The sequence below is a fragment of the Xiphophorus maculatus genome, chromosome 8 (assembly GCF_002775205.1).
Source record: "Xiphophorus maculatus strain JP 163 A chromosome 8, X_maculatus-5.0-male, whole genome shotgun sequence".
In the NCBI taxonomy this organism is placed as follows: Eukaryota; Metazoa; Chordata; class Actinopteri; order Cyprinodontiformes; family Poeciliidae; genus Xiphophorus; species Xiphophorus maculatus.
In genome coordinates, this window is record NC_036450.1 from 6,468,142 (window position 1) to 6,492,259 (window position 24,118).

A 24,118-nucleotide genomic window follows, 5' to 3' on the forward strand; every position below is an offset into this window, starting at 1 on the left:
TTGTAGTTTTTGTTGCAACCTGAAGTGTGAAATAAACTTCAGTGGAGTTTGAAAACAAAATGTGTGCTTTATGTCTGGTTGAACGATGTGTGCCATGTTGATTCTTTTTTCTTTTTTGGGGGGGGATTTTTTTCATTTATGACAAACCAAATAACCCAAATTATTGCTGTTCATTTTCGACAGTGTAGCTTTACAAACCAGACCAAACAGCCTCATTAAATACAAACTTATTGGCCGTCTGGTGTCACTGAAAGATTGTGTTGTATTATGAATCTAATTAAAAACACAAACAGTTCAAATAAATGCCAGTCCTGCAGATGATGGCGAAGCAGATATACACTGAAGTTGCTGGAAGAAGCAATAACAACAAAAACCAAAAGTCCTGTACGTTTCTTTTCTTCACAGCATGATGTTGTATCTAGATGGTGCTTTCATCGCCTCCTTTCTTCCTCTTGCTTCGCGCTCGAAACAGCAGACAGACGCAGATGATGAGGAGGACGATGAAGAGGAAGAGGAGCATTCCCCACGCTCCGACGGTGAGAGATTTCCTCACCCCGGCGCTTTCCGCAGGCAGCAAATTGCTCAGCACCAGCATGTAGCCCATAGCCCAGCCCACCGACGCGTCGCCTGCCTGCAGAAAGAATAAACAACCAAACTGACGACTGAGGATCAACGGATGTCAGTTATTCATTTAAAAGTTGTTTTTTTTACCGTGTTCTGAAAGGAAATGCCAGGGAACGACGCGTCGTCAAAGCCGTATCCTCTCAGCAGCAGAGCTTTGATGAACACAGAGGAAGCGCAGAAATCCTTCAGACGATCGGGATTTTCTGCCTCCGACATCATCTGCAGCTAAACAGAAGTTTAAATATTCAGTTTCAACACTAAATATTTAGCTTAGAAGGAGCTTTAGGCTAAATATAGATGGCTAAGTAAATTCATAGTTTGCCAGCAAAATAACTAGCTTCAAATTAAATATTTAGTTTCCTAATTAAATATCTAGATTCACATTAAATATTTGGATCCAAAATAAATATTTAGTTAAAAGCTAAATATTTAGCCTGCTAATTAAATATGAAGCTTACTAGCTATATATCCAGCTTCAAACTAAATATTTAGTTTACAGCCAAATATCCAGCTATAAGCGAAACTTTTAGTTTGATGCCAAATATTTAGCTTGCAAACAAATTTCTTAATTTGTCATCTAAATATTTAGTTTTAAATATTTATAATATTTAAAAATGTTTATATTTTAAAATATTAAATTTAAATAAGAAAGTTTTTATTGTGTTTTAATTCTCAATAAAACACTAAATTATTTAGTTTTTCAAAAATAAATATTTTTTAATTGCCTGATTATTTTCTGAGTGGCAATTACTTGTTAAAAAAAATACTGAATATCAGAAAACAAATATGATTATGAAAAGTTTAAGATTAAATAATTTATAGGATTGATTTTGAATTTTTTCTCATCTGAACTCCAACTGTATAAGGCTCCCACAGCGCCCTCTGGTGGCCACATCGTGGAACAACACAGGAAAGAGGCTTTTGCGTCCAAATAGTTAGTTGGATTAATCTGTGCTATGCAGCGTTTGGTAGTAACTAGTTACTTTTACTTGAGTAACTTTTGGGGAAAAAAAATACTTTTAGGAGTATGTTTACTACGTTGTACTTTCTGCTCTTACTTGAGTAAAATTTCTGGATTTTCTCTCCACTGAATGAAAAACAAAAATGTTTTAACCAAAAATCCACCATAAACAGACACACACCTGTAGTTTCTGTTAATTATTTTATTGAAAGAAACTGATTTGGAAACATTTTCTTTTGCTTGATTTTGTTCTATATGAATTATTGTCATTTTCATCTTAAAAACACCAAAATTTCCACTTAACTCTGCATTTTGTCCACCTGATGATGTAATTTTTAAATATTAAATGATTGATCATTTGATCAGTTAATCAGTACTTGAGTAAAGTTTTTACCAAATACTTTTTTACTCTTATTTGAGTAACTTCTTGGACGGCTACTTTTTACTTTTACTTGAGTAAAAACATGCTGAAGTAGTGCTGATCTTACTTGAGAATTTTATTTGGGTGCTCTGCTGACCTCCATGTGATATTAATGTGTTAAATAGTCAGATTAAATCGTTTACCTGGCTGTAGTTCATGCTGCACACCGTCTTGGTGGCGTTCTCCAGCTGCAGGGGCGTACTGACCTTGACCCCTGTGACCTTCTGCAGGGACGAGTGAATGAAGTAAAAAGCAGAAAACGCCTGGTGATGAAAAAAGAAAAAGAGAGAGTTTAGACGTAAAAACTGGTTAAATCAAAGCAACTCTGTGCGCCTCGGGGCTGAACAGAGTTTTACGGCTGAATTTTCCCTCATCTTGTTTTGACGTGTCCATAATTTATGCGCCTCGGTGCATTTTTAATCTGCAGCTTCAGGGCTAATGGCATCTTATTCCGCAGAGGGACATGTGCTGCTTAATTTTCCTGCAAGGGACAGCAAGTTTGTAGAGCTTTGCTTGTTGCCTAGCAACCGATCTCTAATGAAACACAGTGGATTTAAAGTGGTAGTTACAAAGAAATCAAAGGAAAACACACAAACAAACAAAAGTGATAACAGATCATCTCCAATCAATAAAATCTATCAGAAATCAGCTGGTTTTGGTTTGATTAGGGTTCAAATCAGTTTCAGAGCCTAAAACTGAATGTTTTCCACACATTGTGGTTTAAACCAGGGGTGTCCAAAGTGTGGCCCCGGGGACATTTGTAGCCCTTGGGATGATTTTGTGTGGCCCAACAAAACTGATATATTTTTAACCTGAAAATGTTAAATATTCACAAAGTTCATTTATTAGCGTTTCTTTTATATTTCATATAAAAATCATGTGACTTTTTTATAGATGGAAAATAATTTCACTTTAAAAAGTTATGTGTAAACGTTAAGGAAAATGTCGTACTAGTGTTGGTTTCATCACAATATAGCTTTTAAATTCATTGCCGTGCAGGAAAAGGAGAACAAATTCACAATAATGTTAGTTTTATGTTTTTGATTGGAGAGAAAAAGCTAATTTTGGCCCCTGAAGACGTTCAGATTGGGGGATTTTGGCCTCTGATGCAAACGTTTGGACACAAAAAGACGTTTCTAAGGTATCTGGGAGAAAAACAAACCCAAAGCCTCACAGATCCTCTGATGAACTTCACTGGCTTTTCCACATATTCTCTCTTATTTTTGAGCCATTTCCACCTGGAGCGTTTGCTGCTGAAAATCTTAAACTGCCCTCCTGTCACGACTTTAAAACGTGTTTTGAATAGTGGATGTCTACTGGGATCAAGGATGTGAAAATCTCAGTGTTCTGAAAGATCAATAAACTTTAAATCCTAATGAATATTTAACACTGGAACTAGAAGACATTTTAAATATTCAAAATAAATAAACAAAACAACAGAAACAACAAATAAAGCAAATTATAAAATCTTTGTAAAAAAAAAATTTGTCCGTTAAAAAAATTAGACCCAAACACCAGACTGAAGACTTTTCTCATCCAGTTTTTGGCAAAAAGAGAAAAAAACGATAAATCACATGTGCTTTAATTGATCATGCAATGAATTGATTTATTGCTTATTGTTACAGAACTGGTCAAGATCATTATTTATTTATTATTACTTTAGGATCATCTGACTGAGTGGGAATAAAATTTTTATGCTCAATTGGTCAGAAAATATTAGCTGATATAAGCGAAAAGTAGGTTATACATTCAGTTTCAAGCATCCAGCATCCCGATGTGAGTGAAGCATCTGACACAGAAAACATTTCCTTAAACTAAAGGTATAATTTTAAAACTATTTTTAATTTGTTTTACAAATCTTTACTCCTTCAGCCTTTCTCACCATGAAGTTGCCGGTGACTTTCGGCTGGAAGACTTTATCAAACGAACACCGCGAGAAGGGGCAGCCGTCGTAGCGGAAGAGTTCGGACACGTTGTGAAAGCAGTTCTGGTAATGTCCGCTGCCACGTAGCGTCAAGCTCCTCTGAGGGTTGTAGGTGTCGGGTTTGTACTGCACGGTGCATGGCGAGTCGAAGATATTCTCCATTTTCAGTGTCCTGGTGAAGTTTGCAGGATAGCAGGGATGATTGACCTCCGGAGCATAACCCTGAGACTGAAACACACAAACAAGGCGGACATATTGAATTAGAGTCAATAAATTGCAAAAGCTGCTAACTATAACATGTCAAATGTTGAAATTTCAGACTGAAATGTAAGATTACAAAAGGTGAATATATGAATGACATGAGTGAAAGGTAGATAATGATATTCTGTTGAAGTTCCTCACATCGTCCAGCAGAGGGTGCTGGAAATATTCATTTTCCAATGGCAAAGAAATATAATTTTTTTAATAATACAGGACATGTATTAAATAATAGAGTTTGTGCCCAAGTGTGTTTCTGAGTAAATATTTGCTGAATTATATGAAATAAACATAAAAGCAGAGGGAAAAAATCTGCAGCTGACCATTATTTTATTAATTGATTATTCAGCCCTAATTGTACTTAATTAACATTTTCTGTTTAGGAAAGTATAAGCTTGAAATCTTATTCTAACACAATTGCAAAAAGTTAAAACTGTCACCATTCTTGAACTGCAGTCAGGGGCCACACAAATTTATTCGAAGGCCACAAACGGCCCCCGGGCCACATGTTGGACATCCTTCCTTTAAACCACAATATAGAACTAATGATTATTGAACCGCAGGGAAACTTTCAGGTTTGTAGACTTTTTGTTTTGTCCCTTCACTGATTGGTCCCAGCGGTGCGACCTCAGATCAGTTTTAGTCAAACAATTGAGAAATTTGGACTCACTGAGAGCAGAAACTGCGTCTTACCTTCACGATTTGGGCCAGCAGTTTCTTTAAAAGCTGGTCCTGGCCGTAGCACAGGAAGCTGTGAGTGTACAGCGAGTAAACATGGCCGTAGAGACGCAGCTCCTTCCTGTTTGCTTCGTCCTCCACCTTCTGCTGAGTAACAAACGTGATCTGCGTCGACGCGCCGCCGAAGTCCAGCGCTCCCACCGTCGCTCTGCCGGAGCTGAACCAACGTCCCACAAACCCGAACTGCACAACACAACACAACACACACTTAGATACAAACATTTACCAGGTAAACAAAAACCAAACACAGTTTTAATTCAGGGAAATATGACATTATTTCCTGTTAATAAGGTCTTGTTATGGTATTCAACAGCAAAAGTTGATGTTTTTACACTCAATAGGCATGACTGCACTGCAAAAACACAAAATCTTACCAGGTGTTTTTAGTCTAGTTTATTTATAGTGCAAATAAAACTAACTTAAAAGTAACTTTTCAGAAAGATGTAGGAGCTTGTTTTGAGTCAATGATTCCTTAATATTGATGAAAAAGTTCTAGTTCCACTATTAGATTATTTCACTTAAAATATGGGAAAAAATGTTAGTTAAATAATCTGACAGTGTAATTTATAATTTTCCATCAGTATTAAGGGATTATTGACTGAGCAACTATTTCTTGCTGAAAAGCTACTTGTAATTTACTTTTGTCTTATTTCAAGTGTACTGAGATATTTACACTAGAAACTAAAGACAAAAATACTTGGTAAGATTTTATGTTTTTGCAGTGTGGTCTGAGAACAAAGCAATAATTTAGAAATTAAACATCTTATTTATTATTTTAACAAAATAATACATATTTTGAAACAATCCAAACAAATAATGTAAAATAACTTCCTGCTCAAATGAAACACAAACAGTTTTCTGGCATTTAGCAAACAGAAATAATTTTAGTGAATTTTACTGACCGAAAACAATAAACTTCAAGTTTGATTTAACTTCAGACAATGAGGAACAAATTTTATCTCTCTTTTCATTAGGTGTATGAAAATATCTGGGTTCAAATGTAAATAACATTTTCCAAAATTAGGGTTTGAATTTCAAATTGAAATTCAAGCATTTTCAAGGATTTCAAGGCCCCTGAATGAAACCTGGGTTATTTGGTAATGTTTTGTCCTGTGAGGTGAAAATGCGTCGGCACCTTGATGAAGTTTCCCTGCAGGTAGTTGACGGTGACCCAGCCGTAGGCGCCCTCCTCCCGTCCGCTCAGGATCACCGCTCCTCTGTAGCTGAAAGGAAACGACTGGATCTCGCTGCCCACTTCGGCCAGAACCTGATCCGACTGCTGTGGACTGGACTTACTGGAGGGAAACACGTTTTCTCAAAATCAGATTTATTTCCAGAATTTTGATTTTTTTCTCAGAATTGATTTTTCCCAAAAATTGTGACGTTTTTTTCTTTAGAATTTTGACTTTTTTAAATAAGATTTTGACGTTTTTCTCATCTTATTTCTCAGAAATCTGATCTTTTGTCCTCATAACTGATTTTATTTCACAAAATTCTGACTTTTTTCTCAGAATTGATTTTATTTCTCAAAATGTATTTTTCCTCCAGAATTTTAGCTTTTTTTTCTCAGAATTTATTTTTTCCTCCAGAATTTTGACTTTTTTCCTCAAGATTCTGACTTTTAATCTTGGAAAGTTAAACTAAGAATAAATCTGGTGAATTCTATGAAAAAAGTCTGAATTGGTGCCTCTAATCTTCTTCTGTTCAGAACTGATTTCATTTAATTGATAAATATTATTTTAACATACTATGGTTGTTTCACGTGTCCCTATGGGCCACATTAAACTTTATGGCGGGCCGGATTTGGCCCCCGGGCCTTGAGTTTGACACATGTGCTGTAAACAAAGCATAAAAGCTCAAAGGTGTAAAGAGCTAAAACACAGTGACTCACTTCAACAGCCTCATGCCGGCCGTGGCTCCCAGGTACACAGGTGTGTTCGGGTGTTTCTCTTTGGGAATCTCTTCAACGGCCCGGTTCAGACACGCCCGTAAGCTTCGGCCCGCCGCTCCGACTTGGCCAGCGTAGCTAGAAATCCCCCCACCTTAGTGAGGGTTGGGCAGAGAATCGTAAAAATCAGCCGATTACGTCACTGTGTTGCATCACTTGCTGTGTCAGGTTATGTGGCGGCTGTTTTATTATGTCACTGTTAGGATTTGTTTACACCTGTAAGGCTAGAAATGCTGGTTCCCATGACATCTACCTGCACAGGTAGCCATGTTCAGAGCAAAATAAAGCTAGCAATTATTTAGTAATTGATCATTCTATTAATTATTCTGCTGATTAATCAAAAAATCAGATAAAAATGGGAGATTCTGCAAATTTAAGTTTATTTTATATAATATTACAAATACATTAAAACTTCTCTTTTCAGGTAGAAAATAAACATTATGTTACCTAAAACGCTTTATCAATTATAAAGGATGGCTAAATAAAAATATGCAAAATGTGGCAAATTTTTAATCTGATTAATCGTCAAAATAATCGACGAATAATCATTTAAATTAGTGGGTTTTAACATCATGTGAATTTGACAAAATAAATGGGTAATTGGGAAATAAAAGACTAAAAGTATTGACCTCTTGTGATAGTTTGTCTTTTTCCCCCTGTAGCTTTTCTAAACAGAATCGTCGTGGCAGTTGGACGAGTTTCCCTGTAGGATTAAGTCTGACTGGTATTTGACATGCAAAGCACTGGTTTTACTGGCGCCGCCGGCGATTCTTACCGTCCACAGAGCATTCGCTGTGCTGGGTGACCACGCCGGTGCCATTTTGTTTATCTGCAGGCCACTTATAGATATACAAAGACGTGTGGGAAGAACCGGCATCCAGGACAATCCCATACTGCAGAGGAAAAACAGAACAAGGAGGAAGCCATCACTGCCTGTAAACCTCGGTCTCGGTTCGGATGAAGTGAACTCTGGTGGATATGTGAACCCGGTGCCGCTCCAGCGCAGTGCATTCTGGGTTAATACAACCAAAACAAAAGCGCTAACTAGCGCTAGCAAGAGAATTAGCTTGATTTATTTCACAAAATACAAATCCTGCAACCTCTAAAATCTAACACTACTCCATATTTGTTTACGTTTCATGAATGAAGTTCTGCTCCGAGGTTTTCGTGTCAGTTCCTTTAGCGATTCTTTGTGCAGCGCCCCCACAGGTGGAAAGAGGAACAGCTTCTTTCAGTTTGGATCGTTTGGCTCAGTGCAGTGTGAAGGTCAGCAGCTGAAAATGTAACAAATGTTGGAGCCCAATAGAGCGGAATATACCGGACTATCAAACTCCACTTCATTTGTCCAGAAAATCCGGTTTGTTTGAGGAGGTGTGAATGCGTAATCGAATTCTGATGCAAACCAAAAATAAACTCTGGTCCACCTAAAAAACTGAGCTATATAGTTTAGACTAAATCTAAAAGCATATTTTTAAGTTACCCAGAGAAAAGCAGTACTTAAAAGTTGAAAATTAAAGATTTTCCCAAGATGATTATGGTATTTCTCAGCCTGAAAAACACATTAATACAAGAAGGTAAGACTTACACAACCCCAATAATCTTCTTTTTCACACTTATTTCCACATGCAGAGTATAAAACACCGGGATATTCATGCACAAATACGCACCTGCACATATAAACCTAAAATTAATTCAAGTGTTCTTCCTTCAAATGTTTTCTCATTTCTGTTGTGCAGTGAGCTGTAGCAACCTACTTACTGGAAACACAATGAGCTTTCACGCTCCGCTTTGTCCTTTCACTTTATTAGGGGAAAAAATGTGTTTCTCTCCCTGGAAGCTGTAAGAAAATCATTTCTTTGTGTTTGCGTGTGGCCAGTTAATGAAGCAGCTTTAATAAACCTTAAACAGAAAACCAACGGATATCAGTCTGGTTGCATAATTAAAGTAGAACAATGTGGTAGAAACTTGAGCCAAACTGTGAAGAAATCCTGCTCTGAATATCAAAACAACTCTGCAAAACAGTTTCTCAACAAACGTGGAAATATCTCTTGGTAATTTAGTTAGTTACTCGTCGTCTTGGTTTCACTCGTTATCATTTTTCTCTCTGGTGAAATTCTGATTTTTATCTGCCGTTTAACTGAACCATCTGCTGTTTATCAGTGTTTTCACAGAAACATGTCAGAACATTTTTATTTCAACAATGCCTGTAGAGTCGGATTATGTTTTACTTGTATTTGACATGCAAAACGCTGGTTTGCATGTCAATTTGTTTTCTTTAACTGCTGTTCCTGTCCATGTAAAAGCTACCATTAGCCACGAAGCACAGAAAGTTAGCATGATCTTTTTGTCTTTCCTTTGGTTTTTTATTTTGTTTGTATTTCCTTTTAATTCCTGTAAAGCACTTTGTATTGCCTAGTTGCTGAAAATGTGCTATATGAATAAAATTACCTTTATCACTGAATAACAGCAAGTTACTACTGGAAGTTAGTTTTTACAGCTAGCTGCTACAGTTAAGATTTGAACTGACACAGCTAACAAAAAGTTAACATTAGCACTAAAGAATTAGCTTGCTACTTCATGTAGTAGCTAGATCCTACATGACGTAGCTAGCTTCTTATTACTACAAGAAGCTAGCAGTAGCATTAACGCATTGTAAACTACTTCTGAAAACTAGCTTTAACACCAAGGCAACAAAAGCTACTATTGGAAACTAGCATTAGCATTAAAAGCAATAGTTTTTACAGGAAGTTAGCATTACCACTAATAATGCTAGCAGAAAGTTTGTGTTAGCACTGCAGTAATAAAGAGTAATACTCACTTCTTACAGGAAGTGAGTATTAGCACTGAAGCTAGGTTAACTACTATAAAATTTCAGCATTAGTACTGAAAACACAAATAACTGCTATCAGAAGATAGCATCAGCACCACAGAACCGCTAGTGCTACATAAATGTTTTCTCTTTCTCAATCTACCTCTTTTTAAAAAAAAAATTTGTGATCATTGTTGTAGCTTGTGCTTCGTTTTTTTCTACAACACACTTTTTCCATCCACTAAACTTTCCATTAATTTGCTTAGATGCAATGCTATTAAGCAATTAACTTGAGTACAGTGTCAGTGCTGGACGACTGTCAGGTCAGCAGTCTTCCCTGTGACTCTGTTGGCCAGAATCAGACATTTCTGCATTGAAAATCCTCTTTATTTTGGTTTTTATTTCACTCTGACGTGAAGTTTCATTAGCTGTAAGCCATAATTATGTAAACTGAACGTTTGAAATGTTAATATTTTCTCTTTTTCAATTGAATCTGAGATGAAAGTCCTAATCAGAGGTGATAGAAGTATTTCAACATATTTTTACTCAAGTAAAAGTAAAAAGTGCAGCGTAGTAAAAAAGTATTTATTTCCAAAATGTAACTGAGTAAATGTAAGTAGTTTCTACTCGGTTCTGATTCTATTTCAGGAGGTTTAGAAGAAACTCGACTGCAGGATTTATCGTTTCTAACAAGTCGTTTCTTGTCTCTGTGATGTAAACACGCCTGCAGGTAAAACGGTTCCTGACACGGGAATCAAACTCCGTTTCTAAAGAATATAAACATGACTAATTTACCGAGTATCAACCCTGATCCGTTTACTCAGCGCTTCATTTCCTCATATTTACATCACACACACACTTTTCCCATCCGCTGGTTGGTTTCACAGTCACTGTAAAACCAAATTTTGTTGCTTCAAAATTTTAGTTTTCAATACATTAATTGATAAAGTAATATTAAGTTAGTTTAATAAATATGAGCTTAATTTTTTAGTATAAATGCCAAAGTTTTCTGAAACTACTTGCATAGAAAGTTGAACTGGTTCACCGTATAATAGGGCAATTTGACATCTTGAAAATAAATTTGCTTAATGGAAACAAAACAATTTAAAATGTTTTGCCACTATGACGAGGTTTATTTTTTGTGGCCGTATTGAAACTGGTTAATTTTACAAAACTGCAATGGAAAAAAAAAAGTTTTCACATCATGAGTCACATCAACAACCTGTTACTACTGGAGGAAACTACGAAGATGATGATAACAGGAAGTAGCTGGAGGATGATGGTTTTAATTAATAAACTTATTTATATGTGATTTTAATTGATTTTTTTTTATTTAATGGAAGCAACACAATTGTGAAATTGTGGTTTTTCGACATTAGCGCAGATTTGTAATGGAAAAGCAGCTAATGAAGCTTTGGAGTTTAGCTTCTCGACTTAAAGCTGCATATGAAACTTTTATTTTAAAAAATTCTCTTACATATTTGTTGAAACTGTTACTATGTTGTGACAGTATGTTATGAAACAAATAATATGTTACAAAACTGAGTTCTTCTGACTTCTCCTAGTGCTAATTGCAGCTAGTATAGCATATTGTGAATGCTAAGGCTAGTTAGCACAGCCACTGAAGATAGCTTATAAATGATTTTCCTGTAATGGTAAGTTGTTTCTCTGCCATCAGCAGGTTTAGCAAGGAGTACATGAGTTTGATTGGCAGCGCTAAGCCCCGCCCCCTGGCTCTGATTGGTTGGTTTTGGTCTGGTTCATTTCTTCAGATGGCAACAGTAGCTCAGGCACAAAGTAGAGGAAATCAGCGTTTTCACAGATTATCTGTCTCAAAACAAATTTAAAAAAGAAAAAGAAAAAATTATTTTATAAAAGTTATAAACAACTGTTTATGACAAATAAAAAAGTGTTTTAATTAGTTAAATTGACTTAATTTATTTGATTAAAGTCAACTTTGTAATTCACCATAAACACCCAAAAATCCTCTGGATTTAATTCAGCAAAACCTCAGTCAGAGTTAAGTTAAATTCACTCAAGTTTTTCAATTAAAAACAACGTGCCGGTTTTACAGTGCGACCCTTACCAAGAACCCCGGCGCGTCCTGGACGTCCTGGGAGGGAATGGTGAGCAGCAGGATGCCGACCAGTCCGAACAGCAGCAGCGCGATGGGAGCGATGGGAAGGGAGGAAAACTGAGCCATGAAGCGAAAGTGAGACTTTCTGCTTCTGGAAATACGAGGCTTCACTCAGCAACAAGTGGAAGAAGAAGAAGAGGAGGAGGAGGAACTGTTGCTCCTCTTCACCTGCTGGCTTCCTGCCCAGCAGCTGACATTTTAAAGTCTGACTCAGATGAACGTTCAAAGTCCGGAGCGGCTTCACACCAGCAGGAAGCAGAACCACGGATACCGGAGCCAGTCGTTCAGCAATGCCTTTATCCTGCCGGAGCTGCTTTACATTCAGCGGCTGCAGCGGGGAGGAGCCTCGGTGCGGCTCCGAGCTGCAGCCTGCAGAGGAGCTAATTCAACTTTATAACATAATAAACTCACAACTGGTTGGTTTGATGTATTACTGAGGATTAGAGCAACTATGGAAAAAAGACGAGGAGAAAATTTCTGTCACAAGATCTGACATTTATATATATATATATATATATATATATATATATATATATATATATATATATATATATATATATATATATATATATATATATATATATATAAGTTGAAAACTTTAGACTTTTAATAATTTTCACAAGTTCAAAAGCTGAACGTTTTTGACTTTTGAAGCAAAAAATAAAAATTTTCTAGAGAATTTTTGAAATTAATCTTAAAGTTTCTTAATTTTTCTTGCAAATTTTTGTTTTTTCAAACTCAGATATTTTCATTTTTCTTTTACAAAAAATTTGCTTTTTCTAGAAAGAATTCATAGGAATGTATTAAACTCAAATTGTAATTTTTGTTTTTTGTAGCTTTAAATGTTTGATTTCAAACTCAAAAATGTCCAAGTTTTTCTAAGAAAATTTCCAACTTTTCAAATTCCGAAAGTTTTAAGTTTTTTCTTTTATCAAAAAAATCAGAAATTTTTAGATTAATCTCAGAAATTTTCTAGAAAAAAAATAAGTTCAATTTGAAGTGATTTTGAAAAGTTGCAATTTGACAAAGAAAAAATTAGAAATTTTACTGAAAAAACTTTATAAAGTCAAAATTTTTATACTTTTATAAATTCAGAATTTTCCATACTTTAAAAAAAAATCATCTAAAAATTTCTGATTTTTTTCTGGAATCTTTTCCAAACTCAGAAATTTCCGTTTTTAAAAATAAAATATGCAAAAAATAATAATAATAATTTTGATTTTACTATCAGCAATATTCTTCCAAAAAAAAAAATCCACAGTTCCAAAAATTTAAAATGTTCAATTTTTGGTAATTGTCAGAGATTCAAATTTTTTCTGGAAAAGTTCAGATTTTAATCTTAGCATAAAAAAACAGACAAAATTTAAACTTTGAAATTCTAGTTTTTTCTAGAAATTTTCAGATTTTTTACAAGAAATTTTCTGAGATTAATCTCAGAAACTTTTCAGGAAAACTTGGAAAATGTTTAAAACTTTCTTTAAAAACTCTAATTTTGACATCGTTGTATTTTTTTAATACACAGTCGTACAAAAATCATAATTGTGACATAATTTTATACATATGTATTTATTGATTTATGTCTCTGATTGTGATTTTATATTTTATTTCTTCAAATCCTAAACAGCAAATTATGGGAAAGTTAAACTTCAGCTCATCTCAAAGATTTATGAAAAGTAGCTCAGATCTGAATCTCCACATTAAAACAGGGAAAAGTTCCCACAGTTTGTAAGGACAATGTTTACAGTAGCAGCAGCAGCTTGAAGCCGTTTTTTAACGTTACTGCAGACGATGCAGAAAACACAGAAACACTTCAGAGGAAACGGCAGCAGCGCTTCGTCCTGCAGCAGGAAGCAGAAGCTTCACAGGTTTTCTGTGGCTTTTATCTCAGCAGGAATCTTTCGCCAAACGTCCCATGAAAAGGTCGCAGGTTTCTGCAGCGACTCTGAGCTCCAGCGATAAACTGAAATGTGAGTTTAACACATGGAGGTGAAAGGTGGTGGAGACAACTGAAGGATCTGACAAAGAAGTAAAGAGACTGACTGGCTGTTAGCTGCTGGAGGTGATTGAGCAACAGTGAAACTGTAAACTGAGGATTTGAACAAAGCAGGTCACTATGAGGATGTTACACAACCAAAACGTTACGACTTATGGAAGCTTTATGGGCTCAAAAGTCTAAAAATCACAACTATTAAAACTCAGAAATGCCCAAGTTTTTTTCTAGAAAATATTTTACATTATTCACAAATGAGTTTTGTCTTGTAAATATTTGACTTTTCAAACTCAAGAAATTCATTTTTTTTCTAGAAAATTTCTGAGATAAATATGAACACTTTTCTACTTTTTGATTCTCAAACTCAAAAATTTCCAAGTTTGTCTAAGAAAATTTCTGAATTGTTTCTATCAAATTTTAGACTTTTCAAACTGGAAAATTTCCAAGTTTTTTTATAAAAAATTTTGAGAATAACTTAAAATTTTCTTTCTTTTTTAAAGAAAAACTCTGGGACTAATCTCAAAATGTTCCCAGCAAAATTCAGAAATTGCCTCGTTTTTTTGTTTTTCTAGAAAAGTTCTGAGATGAGTCTCAAAGTTTGACGTTTTTCTTGTAAATGTTCAACTTTTGGAGCTCAGAGGTTTTCGTGTTTTTTCAAGAAAATTTCAGAAATTAACCTCAAAATGTAAAAAAGTGTTTTGTTTCTATCTGATACGGTCACACAGAAATCATGATGTCAGTTTTTCTTCTCACCACTGAAGAACCAGAACCAGAACTTGTGGATGTCAGCGCTCTTTATTTACAGCAGTAGAAACGTGAAGGTTTAAAGCTGGAGGCTGTAGGAAGAAAACAGGAACGTCGCCGTCGGGTTTCCTGCTGCGCGTCTGGACGCGTTTCTGAGTCTCAAAAGTTCTCCGGGTTTCCAGCTGCAGCTCAACGTCCCACATATTTACACGTCGTTCAGTTTCAGTTTCCTCACAGCTCAGTTTACTGTACATGGCAAATATGCAGAAACAAACAAAAGCACTATGTTGTGTTATCAATACAGACGCATGCAGAGGCTTTACAAGCAGCTTGGTTCTGTTGGAAAGTAAAATGCATTCTGGGTAGTTTTGAGCTGCAGTTCCTTGGTGATTCAGCTAAATTAAGGAGACCAATCAGGATAAAGTGCACAGCGGCGCCGGACGGCTCCAGCTTGGAGGCAGCGGGTGTTTCTCACCCCCAGTAAACGGGAAACGGCCCGTTTCCCCAGCTAACCGAGACGCGGCTGCAGCTTTCGACTCACTCTGGTCGTTTCGTGCAAAAGTTCGCCACACTCGGTTTTGCACGAAAGGCCGAGTGCTGGTTGGCTGGGGAACGCGGCCCTTTGATGCAACCCCTTCCAAGAGCTGGAGGCGAGAAAGACCGAGGCTGCAGGAGAGAGGAAGAGAGAATACAAAACATTTTCAAATCCATTTTATCGTCTCCTTTTTTTAAGAAATGGAAAACTAAGTAGTCAAAGCTTTTGCTAACATTTAAAAAAGCTGCCTTGGGCATGTAAGTGCAAATAAACGTTTCCTAGAAATTGCATTAATCATTGTCATCATTCAAATACATAAAGCTTCTACGTTTTCATATACAAGCACAGCCATGCTTTCATTTTCACCAGAAGACACGAGAAGCTCCTTTCTAAGTGCCATTATTCCCAATAAAATGTCTAAAAACGTTTAAAGTGTCGATAAAAACTCAGATATAATTCCTATTAAAAATAATTCATCTCTAGCTCTTTTCGTATTGCAGCACAAGTCGATTCTTCTGCTCTGTTTTAGCCTCAACTGGAAGAGAAACATCGTCACCGAAAACAGATTTTCATCCCTAAAATGAACCGTTTGTCTAAAAGCTACGCAGGAAATCGATAAAAATCAAACACCGAACATTAAGTTTATGCTAGTAAAAGGACAAAACAAGGCTAAGGTAATAACATACAGAAGGAAAAGATTGTATATGTGGGTAAGATGGGTTCTTCTGTGCATGCTTAGCAATCCTAAAAACATCTAAGACCAGGTAGAGAATCCTGGTTTTACTGGTTTTGTTTTTAAAAAAGGTGCAAAGTTCATCAGAGTCGTTTCTTCTTCTCCAGGTTTTCAAGGAAACATGGAGTCTTTTCCTTCTTCTTCTTCTTCTGACTCGTCTGCTTCGTGAACGGCCTCAGCGTCGCTCTCTTTTCTTTTCTTTCTTTCTTTCTTTCTCTCCCTCTCTCTGTTTTTGTGTTCTGTTTCTACACCACGGTGCTGACGGACGGGTCAGACAGGTTGAGCTGGCCCGTGGCGTCAGTGGGTGGGAACTGCTGCAAACGTGACGGGAAAAATGGAGGCAAAGAACGACAAGAAACACACAGAAGAAAGTCAGTTAGCGAGAAAACGAGACGTTTTCTAAAAATCAGTGTTTGTTTCTAATGTTGTAGCGGGAGGAAGCTAAACGCTCTCAGGGAGGAAAACGAGACGGAGCAGCAACACAAACGCAGCTTTGATTTGGAGAATAACGGAGGGAGAGACGTCACAATTTAGACGGAAAAAAGAGAATAAAGTTCAGCTGAGAGAATAATGAACTAAAATTGGCTGGAAAAAAATAAAATACATTTGAGATTAATTTCAGAAATTTTATAGAAAAAACTGAAACTTTCAGGTTTGAAAAGTCAAAAATTTTCAACTTTTTTTTTTTTTTACTTTTATGAAATAACCTAAAATAAAATTTCTGAGCTTGAATCTATCAGTTTGATATCTATGTTAGATATTTTCTGGAAAAACTGAACATTTCTGAGTTTGAAAAGTCAAACATTTTAAAAAGTTTTTTACTTTTCTAACGTAACCTACAAGGAAATTTATTGGCTTGAAAAATGTCAGAAATTTTTTAGAAAGATTTTGGAAATTTCTGACTTTGAAAAGTCAAAAATGTTTTACGTTTTAATCTCAGAAATATTTTACGTTTTAATATTTCTGAGATTCATCTCAACATTTCAGATGTTTTTTTCTACCAAATTTTAAATTCATAATTTTAGGTTACTTTATACAAATAAAAAATGTTAACTTTTTAAACTCAAAATTTCAAGTTTTTTCTAGAAAATTTGTAATTAATTTCCTAGTTTTGTTTTTGACTTTTAAAATTTAAAAATTTCATGTTTTTTCTAGAAAATTTCTGAGATTTTTCTCAAACTTTCAAAATTCTTTGGCTGAAATTTACTCCTCTTTTTCAACCTACAACGGCTCCAATACGCCGTCATAGAAAGAAGCCATATTGTTTTTCTTTACAAATAAAACCAGAAAAGTGTGGCATGAATGAATATTCCACCCCTTTGACTTTGATACCCCAAAGTAAAACAAATCATCTCTTTTCTACGGTGAATATTTTTAGGTGATTAGTTTTCACATTTGCACGACTGCAAAAGAAAAACAACTAGAATGTTGCATCTAAAACCAAATAAAATCATTTTCTCTCATTTGGCTGCAGATGTTCAACAGCTGAAACCTAAAATAAAACTTTCTGGTTAATAATTTGACCACTAGGTGGCACTCATGGCTCATTATACTTTAATTCACAGATACAGAGTTAGTAATAATTTAGAAAACAATAGTAATAATATGGTTAAAGTAACGCACCCGGTCATGACACAGCAGGACACTGAACACTTTTCACAACATGAGGCCACAAATTAACAAGTAATAACTTTTTCATCCTGTTTTTACAAACCGCAGCACATAAGACCAGCCTGTTGCCACGGTTACCATGGGGACAAAAAACAAAAATATCCAACCAAAAAATTAGATTTTCACAGATGCTTTCAGTTACGCCACAATTTTCTAATTTTGAAAAAGTGTTTTAAAGCAAAACCTTATTTTCCTTCTGTAATAATAAAATATTGTAATAATGCTGCTTTGTGTTGGTCTCCCTCATGAAGCTCCAGTCCAGCACATATAATACAACACAGGAGTGTTAATACTTTTGCAAAGCACTGGACGTTTATTATAATTTTCGCTGCTGGATTTTGCCTGAGAGCGGTTAGACGGGAGGAGGCGAGACGCCGGACAGCAGCAAGTTTAACGCAGCATCATAATTTAGCCTCAGGAGTTGGAATTCATTTTTATTAAACACATTTGTAGTTTTTCTCTGCATTGTTGCAGGAACAGCAGAGTCTCTCATTATTGCAGCTCAGTGGGAACCTGAGTGAAGTTTGGCTCGTCTTTAATCTGAGGTGTCAAATGTTTGTGCAGCACAAAATTTCCGTTGGTGGCGCCATCATTTTAAAGACATTCATAGAAAAGTTTCCAGAGATCATCCTCCATATCTTCAAAGCAAAAGCAGCACAAAGTAAAATTTTTGCTGCACAAACATTTGACTTTTGTTATATTTGGGTAACATGGCGGCGGCTTTAAACTTTCACTAATATCTTCCAAGAAAAAGCAGCACAAACGGTGTGGAGTTGATTTTGTCGCTCATGTTGTGAGGTTTGAACAAGGTTAGAGGGCTGGTTGACCTTTTGTGACCTCTAGAAACATTTATTAACATATTAAAAAATGATAGCGGCACAAACAAAAAATTTTGCAGCACAAACATAGTTGAGATAATTGAGCTGATTGACACCACATTTGTTAGATTTGAGGAAAGTGGTTGGGCTGGTTGACCTTTCATGACCTTTGGAAACATCTATTAATATCTCGAAAACAATAGCGGCACAAACAACGGTTTCTGCGGCACAAAGGAAGCCGAGTTGATTGTCATCAGTCAACCAAACAAACAAAATGTTGGGTGACCTTTAAGCTTTCATTAAATCTTCAAAGTAAAAGCAGCACAAACTAAACTTTTGCAGCACCAACAGTCGAGTTGATTGTCATCAATTTTATTTAGATTTGAAGAAGGCGGGGAGGGGGCTGGTTGACCTTTCATGACCTTTGGAAACATTAATATTTTTAAAAAGGCAGCGGCACAAACTAATCTTTGCAGCACAAACGTTTGTTGGATTTGAAGAAGTGGCCAAACTTCACTCAGGTTGAGGAGGAGAAGTTTAATTGCTGTCAGATTTCACGCTGCCGCTGCGTCAGACTCTCGCGCCTCGTCCTTCCTTCCTTCGCCGCTCTTATTTTGCGGCATCACAAAGAGCTGAGAGGGGAAACAAGATCCCGTCGTCAAGAATGTAGCAAAACTGTTGTCTGCTGAATTTTGTCTCATTTTGGAGCAAAACAACGTGTGGAGAAACATGTCCGCCAAACATAAAGTCAACTGCAATCCCAATCGTCACATTCGTTGTTCAGGAAAAGTATTTTTATTAAACTGGAGCAGTGAGTAGGGAAGGTGTGCCCGTCTCATCGCTAACGTTCCTATTCAAGCTGATTACGTTGCTTAGCTGCCTCTTACCTTGAGCTAACAGAGCCGAAACACTGGAGCGCCTGAGCTTATGATGCTAACATGCTAACAGAAGGAGCAACATCCAGACTGAGTGCTGTGCAAAACTTCTGTTGGTCGAAGGTTTTCAGGCTTTTTTTGGAGAACTTGGATGATTTGTTGGTTTGTTTTTATCTGAATTTGGCAACTTTTTCAATCGAAACGCCGGAAAATTTAAATTTTGATTCACTGAAATAGTTTAGGTCCGTAAATATCTGGATATTTGTTTAAACTGTTTGGTTATAGTAGGAATATATGAATTTCTGAAGCATTTTGATGCTTATTTTCAATAAAAGATTCAGCTATTGTTGTACACTGCAAAAACAGAAAATCTGACCAACTATTTTTTTCTAGTTTCAAACATTTTTGTTCATTTGAAGTAAGAAAACTAACTTAAAAGTAACTTCTCAGCAAAATATATACCAATAATTCCAAATATAAATTAAAAATATTAATTCCACCAGCAGATTTTTTCCACTTATAATGTGGGGAAAATGTTTTCTTATAAATAAAAATAATTTGCCAGTGTAACTAGAACTTTTAATTAATATTGTCTTAATTCAGGTTTACTATAATATTTGCACTAGAAACTAAACTAAATTACTTGGTAAGATTTAGTGTTTTTGCAGTGTCGTCTGAAAATAAAACAATAATTTAACAAAAAAGAAAAAAAAAATCCCCAAATTTATTAACTTGATTAAAAAAAACATTTGAACCATCAGAAATAATTAATATTATAAATATTGGACCAAATAAAACAAGTCCTGCTCAAATTAAAATGCGTAAATATAACTTTTAAATCAATATTAAGGATTTATTGGTTTAAAAGTTACCTGTAAACTAGTTTTGTCTAATTTCAAGTGTACTAAAATATTTGCACTAAAAACTAAACCAAAAATACTTGGTAACATTTTGTGTTTTTGCAGTGTACTGTAAGCCAAGTGTCCATAAAATGTTTTTTTTGTGGGTATTTTTTAAGAATTTCCTCTAACAATTGTAACAGATTATATCTTTTTTGGCTTTTTGTGACAAAGAACCTCAAAACTTGTACATCAGAGGACGCACCTTAAACAAAAATGAAAACTTTCTCATGAAAAAGCTGCCAAAAGCCAAAGAAAACCTGAAATCCGACTTTAAAAGGTCACAATAACGTCTAACGAGTTGACTGAAGACTTTTGCACAGTACTGATCATTTTTTAACCTCCAGAATCAGTTTTGGATGTTCCTCGTCGTCAGACAGCTTACAGCCCCGTTTGCTCTCCGTATACCTTCCATTCCCTCGAGGGCGTTTTTAACGGCGTCAAGTGGACCAGTCAAAGTAAGACATTCTACTGACATCACAAGCACAGGTAAGGCTTATAAAGCTGCTTATTCCAGAGGACAGTCTACACACTGTTGCTACGGTAACTACAGCTAGGACAGGTAAAGGAGTCGGCATGCTTGCAGAGGAAGAGAGGAGCGGTGTGGCATGTGGGTGAGGGACACTGACACTCAAGTCCATTGATATCCATTAATATAAAAAAGAAGAACATTGATATAAAATTAAAATAATGGTCAAAGACTGGAGATGGTTGGTATTTAGATTTAAATTTAACCGTATCTTGATTAAATTTCTCATTTTTCTCCCCCAATCGGGGCTCCAGAGCCAACTTTCCAACCTTAAACAACACAAATTAACAACCGTATAGAAATAAAACAAGTAGAAGGAAACTTTGGCAGCAGAAAAACAGATTTTAAAAATAGCCTAAATCTATTTTAGCCATTTTTAAGAACGTAGCTGATATACAATACATGTGCCTTGATAAATACCCCAAAATACAAGAGTCAAACGTTTCCAGGTTATTTTCTTTCTCTCCGCAGATGTTCAGATAAGTAGTAATGTTGAGGTGAAGCAGCTTCAGGTGACCTCAGGGTCAACGTTAGGCAGCTTCAGGTGACCTCAGGGTCAACGTTAGGCAGCTTCAGGTGACCTCAGGGTCAACGTTAAGCAGATTCAGGTGACCTCAGGGTCAACGTTAGGCAGCTTCAGGTGACCTCAGGGTCAACGTTAGGCAGCTTCAGGTGACCTCAGGGTCAACGTTAAGCAGATTCAGGTGACCTCAGGGTCAACGTTAGGCAGCTTCAGGTGACCTCAGGGTCAACGTTTTGTCACTTCAAACTTTTTCCGTTCAATTCCTCAAACTCACAAAGAAACGATTTTGAGCTCAACTGTAAAAGAAATGCAAAAAACCTGAAACTCTCATTGCGTCAAGCAAACGCTTTGGGTGAATTGGCCACTCATTCACTATATAGTGTGCTGCACAGCAGGTCGTCCATTTTGTAATAAAAAATATTATTATTTTTATTACAGTAACTTTTCAACAGCTTATTAAAAACATCTGATGGTATAGTAAAATGTTCATTTTATTGATCTTGATAGATCATAAAGAAATGCAGTCTATCAAACAGGATATAGTGTTAGCATGTCAATGCTAATATTAGCAAAAACAAACTGTTTTTATTATTATCTGCTATATAATCCACTAAATATTTGTTATGTTGAACATTAAATATGCTAATAGAGAAAACGTTTAATTCATGAGTTAATGTGCAGCATAATATAGTACTGTCTGAGCAAACAGAGAGCTAAATTAGCATGAGAATGCTAATATTAGCATGATAATGCCAAACGTGTATATACAGCACAATTGTTTTATTATTACTTGGCACACTAAATGTAGATGCTACACAAGTTGTGCCCTGAATCAACAATTACGTGTTTTGTAGTTGTGTTTAATCAAATATCATCAATGCTAGTGCTAACAGGCTAATGCTAAAGTTTAGTTGTAGTTGTTCTACCATGTAGTTGACTAGAAATGTGTTTTCTTGTACAGTAAATGTATTTTACAGATTCACTGTATACAATATTAAGATGTGTAAGTGATGCTGACTTAGCCAACAAAGGATAATGTTAGCATGTAATCAGCAATGTTGGCATGCTAATGTTAATATTCAACAATCATTTTATTTTTAATTCAATATTGGGTACTAAAAATGCTTCACATGCTAAATACACTGTATATATGGTGTCAAGTGTAATATTGTGCTATCTAAGATAACCTAGCTTAATGCTAGTGTTGTAATGCTAATGCTAGCATGCTAATGCAAAAATTAAATTTTAATTTCTTTTATCGCCAAAATATTGCACCACAAAATTGTCACATATGAGTTAAAAAGAAAATTAATGTAGCATCTTTTTGGCATATGCTGCAATAAATGTACAAAACACAACGTTAGCATTTTGATATTGACGTTAGTGCTGTACCACAAATGTTCAACTATATTTTACACCTATCATACAGTGCACTAGAATTTTTTTCATGGTGCAGAAATTTTCTTTAAAATGCATCAATTATTAGAGTTAGCATTCGCAGGCTAACATTAATGTCGTGCAAAGTGTATCTGTAGTCATTTTTAACCAATCATTCAACATGTTAACATGTTAATGTTAAAATGTTTAGTAACATGTTAACATTACTGTTAACATGTTGTTACTAAAGATTAGCCATCGTTATTAATCCTGTTTATCTGTTAATGTACTCAATGAATATTGTGGACTGCTTCCATTGTTATATGCTAACGCCAATGTTAGCAAGCAAATTATAATTTCTAGCTGTATATTTTCATCTTCTATATAACGCAGTAGAAACTGTTTCATATTAAGGTAAAAATACTGTAAAAGGTTGTGAAGTGAATCAGTTATCAAGAAGAGCAATGCAGTACTCCATGTTAGCGCTAACACTATTATGCTAATGCTAATGTCCAATTTCAAAAGACAGATCACAAGACATTTGATCCAGTAAACCAACTCCACAAAAAATTAGCTCTGTGACAATTATTATTACTGTTATGCAGTGAATCCTGAGCCAAGTAACTGCAGTGTTAGCATGCTAACGCTAATGAGCGACACAAACTTATTGGAGGATTTAATATGTTATCAATGTCTGATATGATAGGAGCAGTTTCAGTTAAGTACATTGTTTTGATAAATAGTAAATAGTTTTTTTTTTCATAACTGGTTTACGATAATCAGACTCCGACAAACATTTTGAAGCTCCAACATGTCCAAACAAACCCACTTGCTGCGCTGCACCTTTAATCAGATAAAGCTTGACCTGTGGCTTCAGCTGGTGCATGTTTAAGTAATTATTCTGGCAATCAGTGGGATGTTAACATGTGGGGAATCGAGGTCAATCTGGTGGAAATTTAAAACAACCAACAACCAAACAGGTGTTTTATTTTTACTCAGGAACAAAAACCCAAAGGAGGAAAATCCGTCCCTCTTCTTGACCTACAACCAACCAGAAAACAATTAGCAGCACTATTGAGTTTAAATAGGTAAGATTTTAAGTTTTAGGAACATTGAGTAACAGCTACATCCTTTTATTAAGTGTAGGATGATCCTGCTGTTCCCTCTCTGACTGCATTTTCAACCCAAAACAAACTAACTAACATTTAAATACAGTAAACATCAAATGTACTCTTTGATTAAAAAGCACAAAACAATTTACCTCAATTCAGCTTAATTCACTGTGGTTGTACACTGAATCTTTTAAAATAAAGAACTACTACCTCATTGATTAAATTTCCCTCATTTTTTTAACATATCTGCTCTGCAAGGGATCATTTGTTTATAAATAAAAATACATGACCAGAATTTACCCAATGCCTCAGAAGATCTGGGAATAAAGGAGATATAATGATAAAAATGTGTTTTATGGCACAGAAAATGTGTTGTAGAGACGCTATACATGGCATTTGTTAAGAAGTGTACTGTTAGCATGTTAATGCTAATGCTAGCATGCTAAACCTTAAGCAATAATGGACATTAAAGCTCAACGATCCTTCTTTATA

At 35.5% G+C, this 24,118-nt stretch overlaps 2 protein-coding genes across 9 annotated transcripts in view; both read right to left on the minus strand.

Annotated features, from left to right (window-relative positions):
• Nucleotides 1-244: 244 nt before the first annotated feature.
• On the minus strand, nt 245-12,175 carry LOC102220383 (ectonucleoside triphosphate diphosphohydrolase 2-like). Its single transcript, XM_005813865.2, has 9 exons — nt 11,770-12,175; nt 7,650-7,767; nt 6,818-6,968; nt 6,062-6,221; nt 4,882-5,109; nt 3,889-4,158; nt 2,150-2,269; nt 712-849; nt 245-631 (listed from the first exon to the last, which is right to left on the minus strand). Exons 1-9 carry the CDS (start codon nt 11,884-11,886, stop codon nt 419-421), a joined length of 1,515 nt encoding a protein of 504 aa, XP_005813922.1. The 5' UTR covers nt 11,887-12,175; the 3' UTR covers nt 245-418.
• Nucleotides 12,176-14,586: 2,411 nt separating this feature from the next.
• Nucleotides 14,587-24,118, minus strand: part of LOC102220646 (glutamate receptor ionotropic, NMDA 1) — a 56,271-nt gene continuing 46,739 nt past the window's right edge. For 6 of the 8 annotated variants that reach the window (XM_023338832.1, XM_023338830.1, XM_023338829.1 and 3 more), the window contains one exon: nt 14,587-16,136. In XM_023338832.1, the coding sequence (XP_023194600.1) occupies nt 16,068-16,136 (69 nt within the window). In that variant the 3' untranslated portion in view covers nt 14,587-16,067. The remainder of the gene's footprint in view (nt 16,137-24,118) is intronic. The other 2 variants (XM_023338826.1, XM_023338825.1) reach the window with 1 other exon arrangement.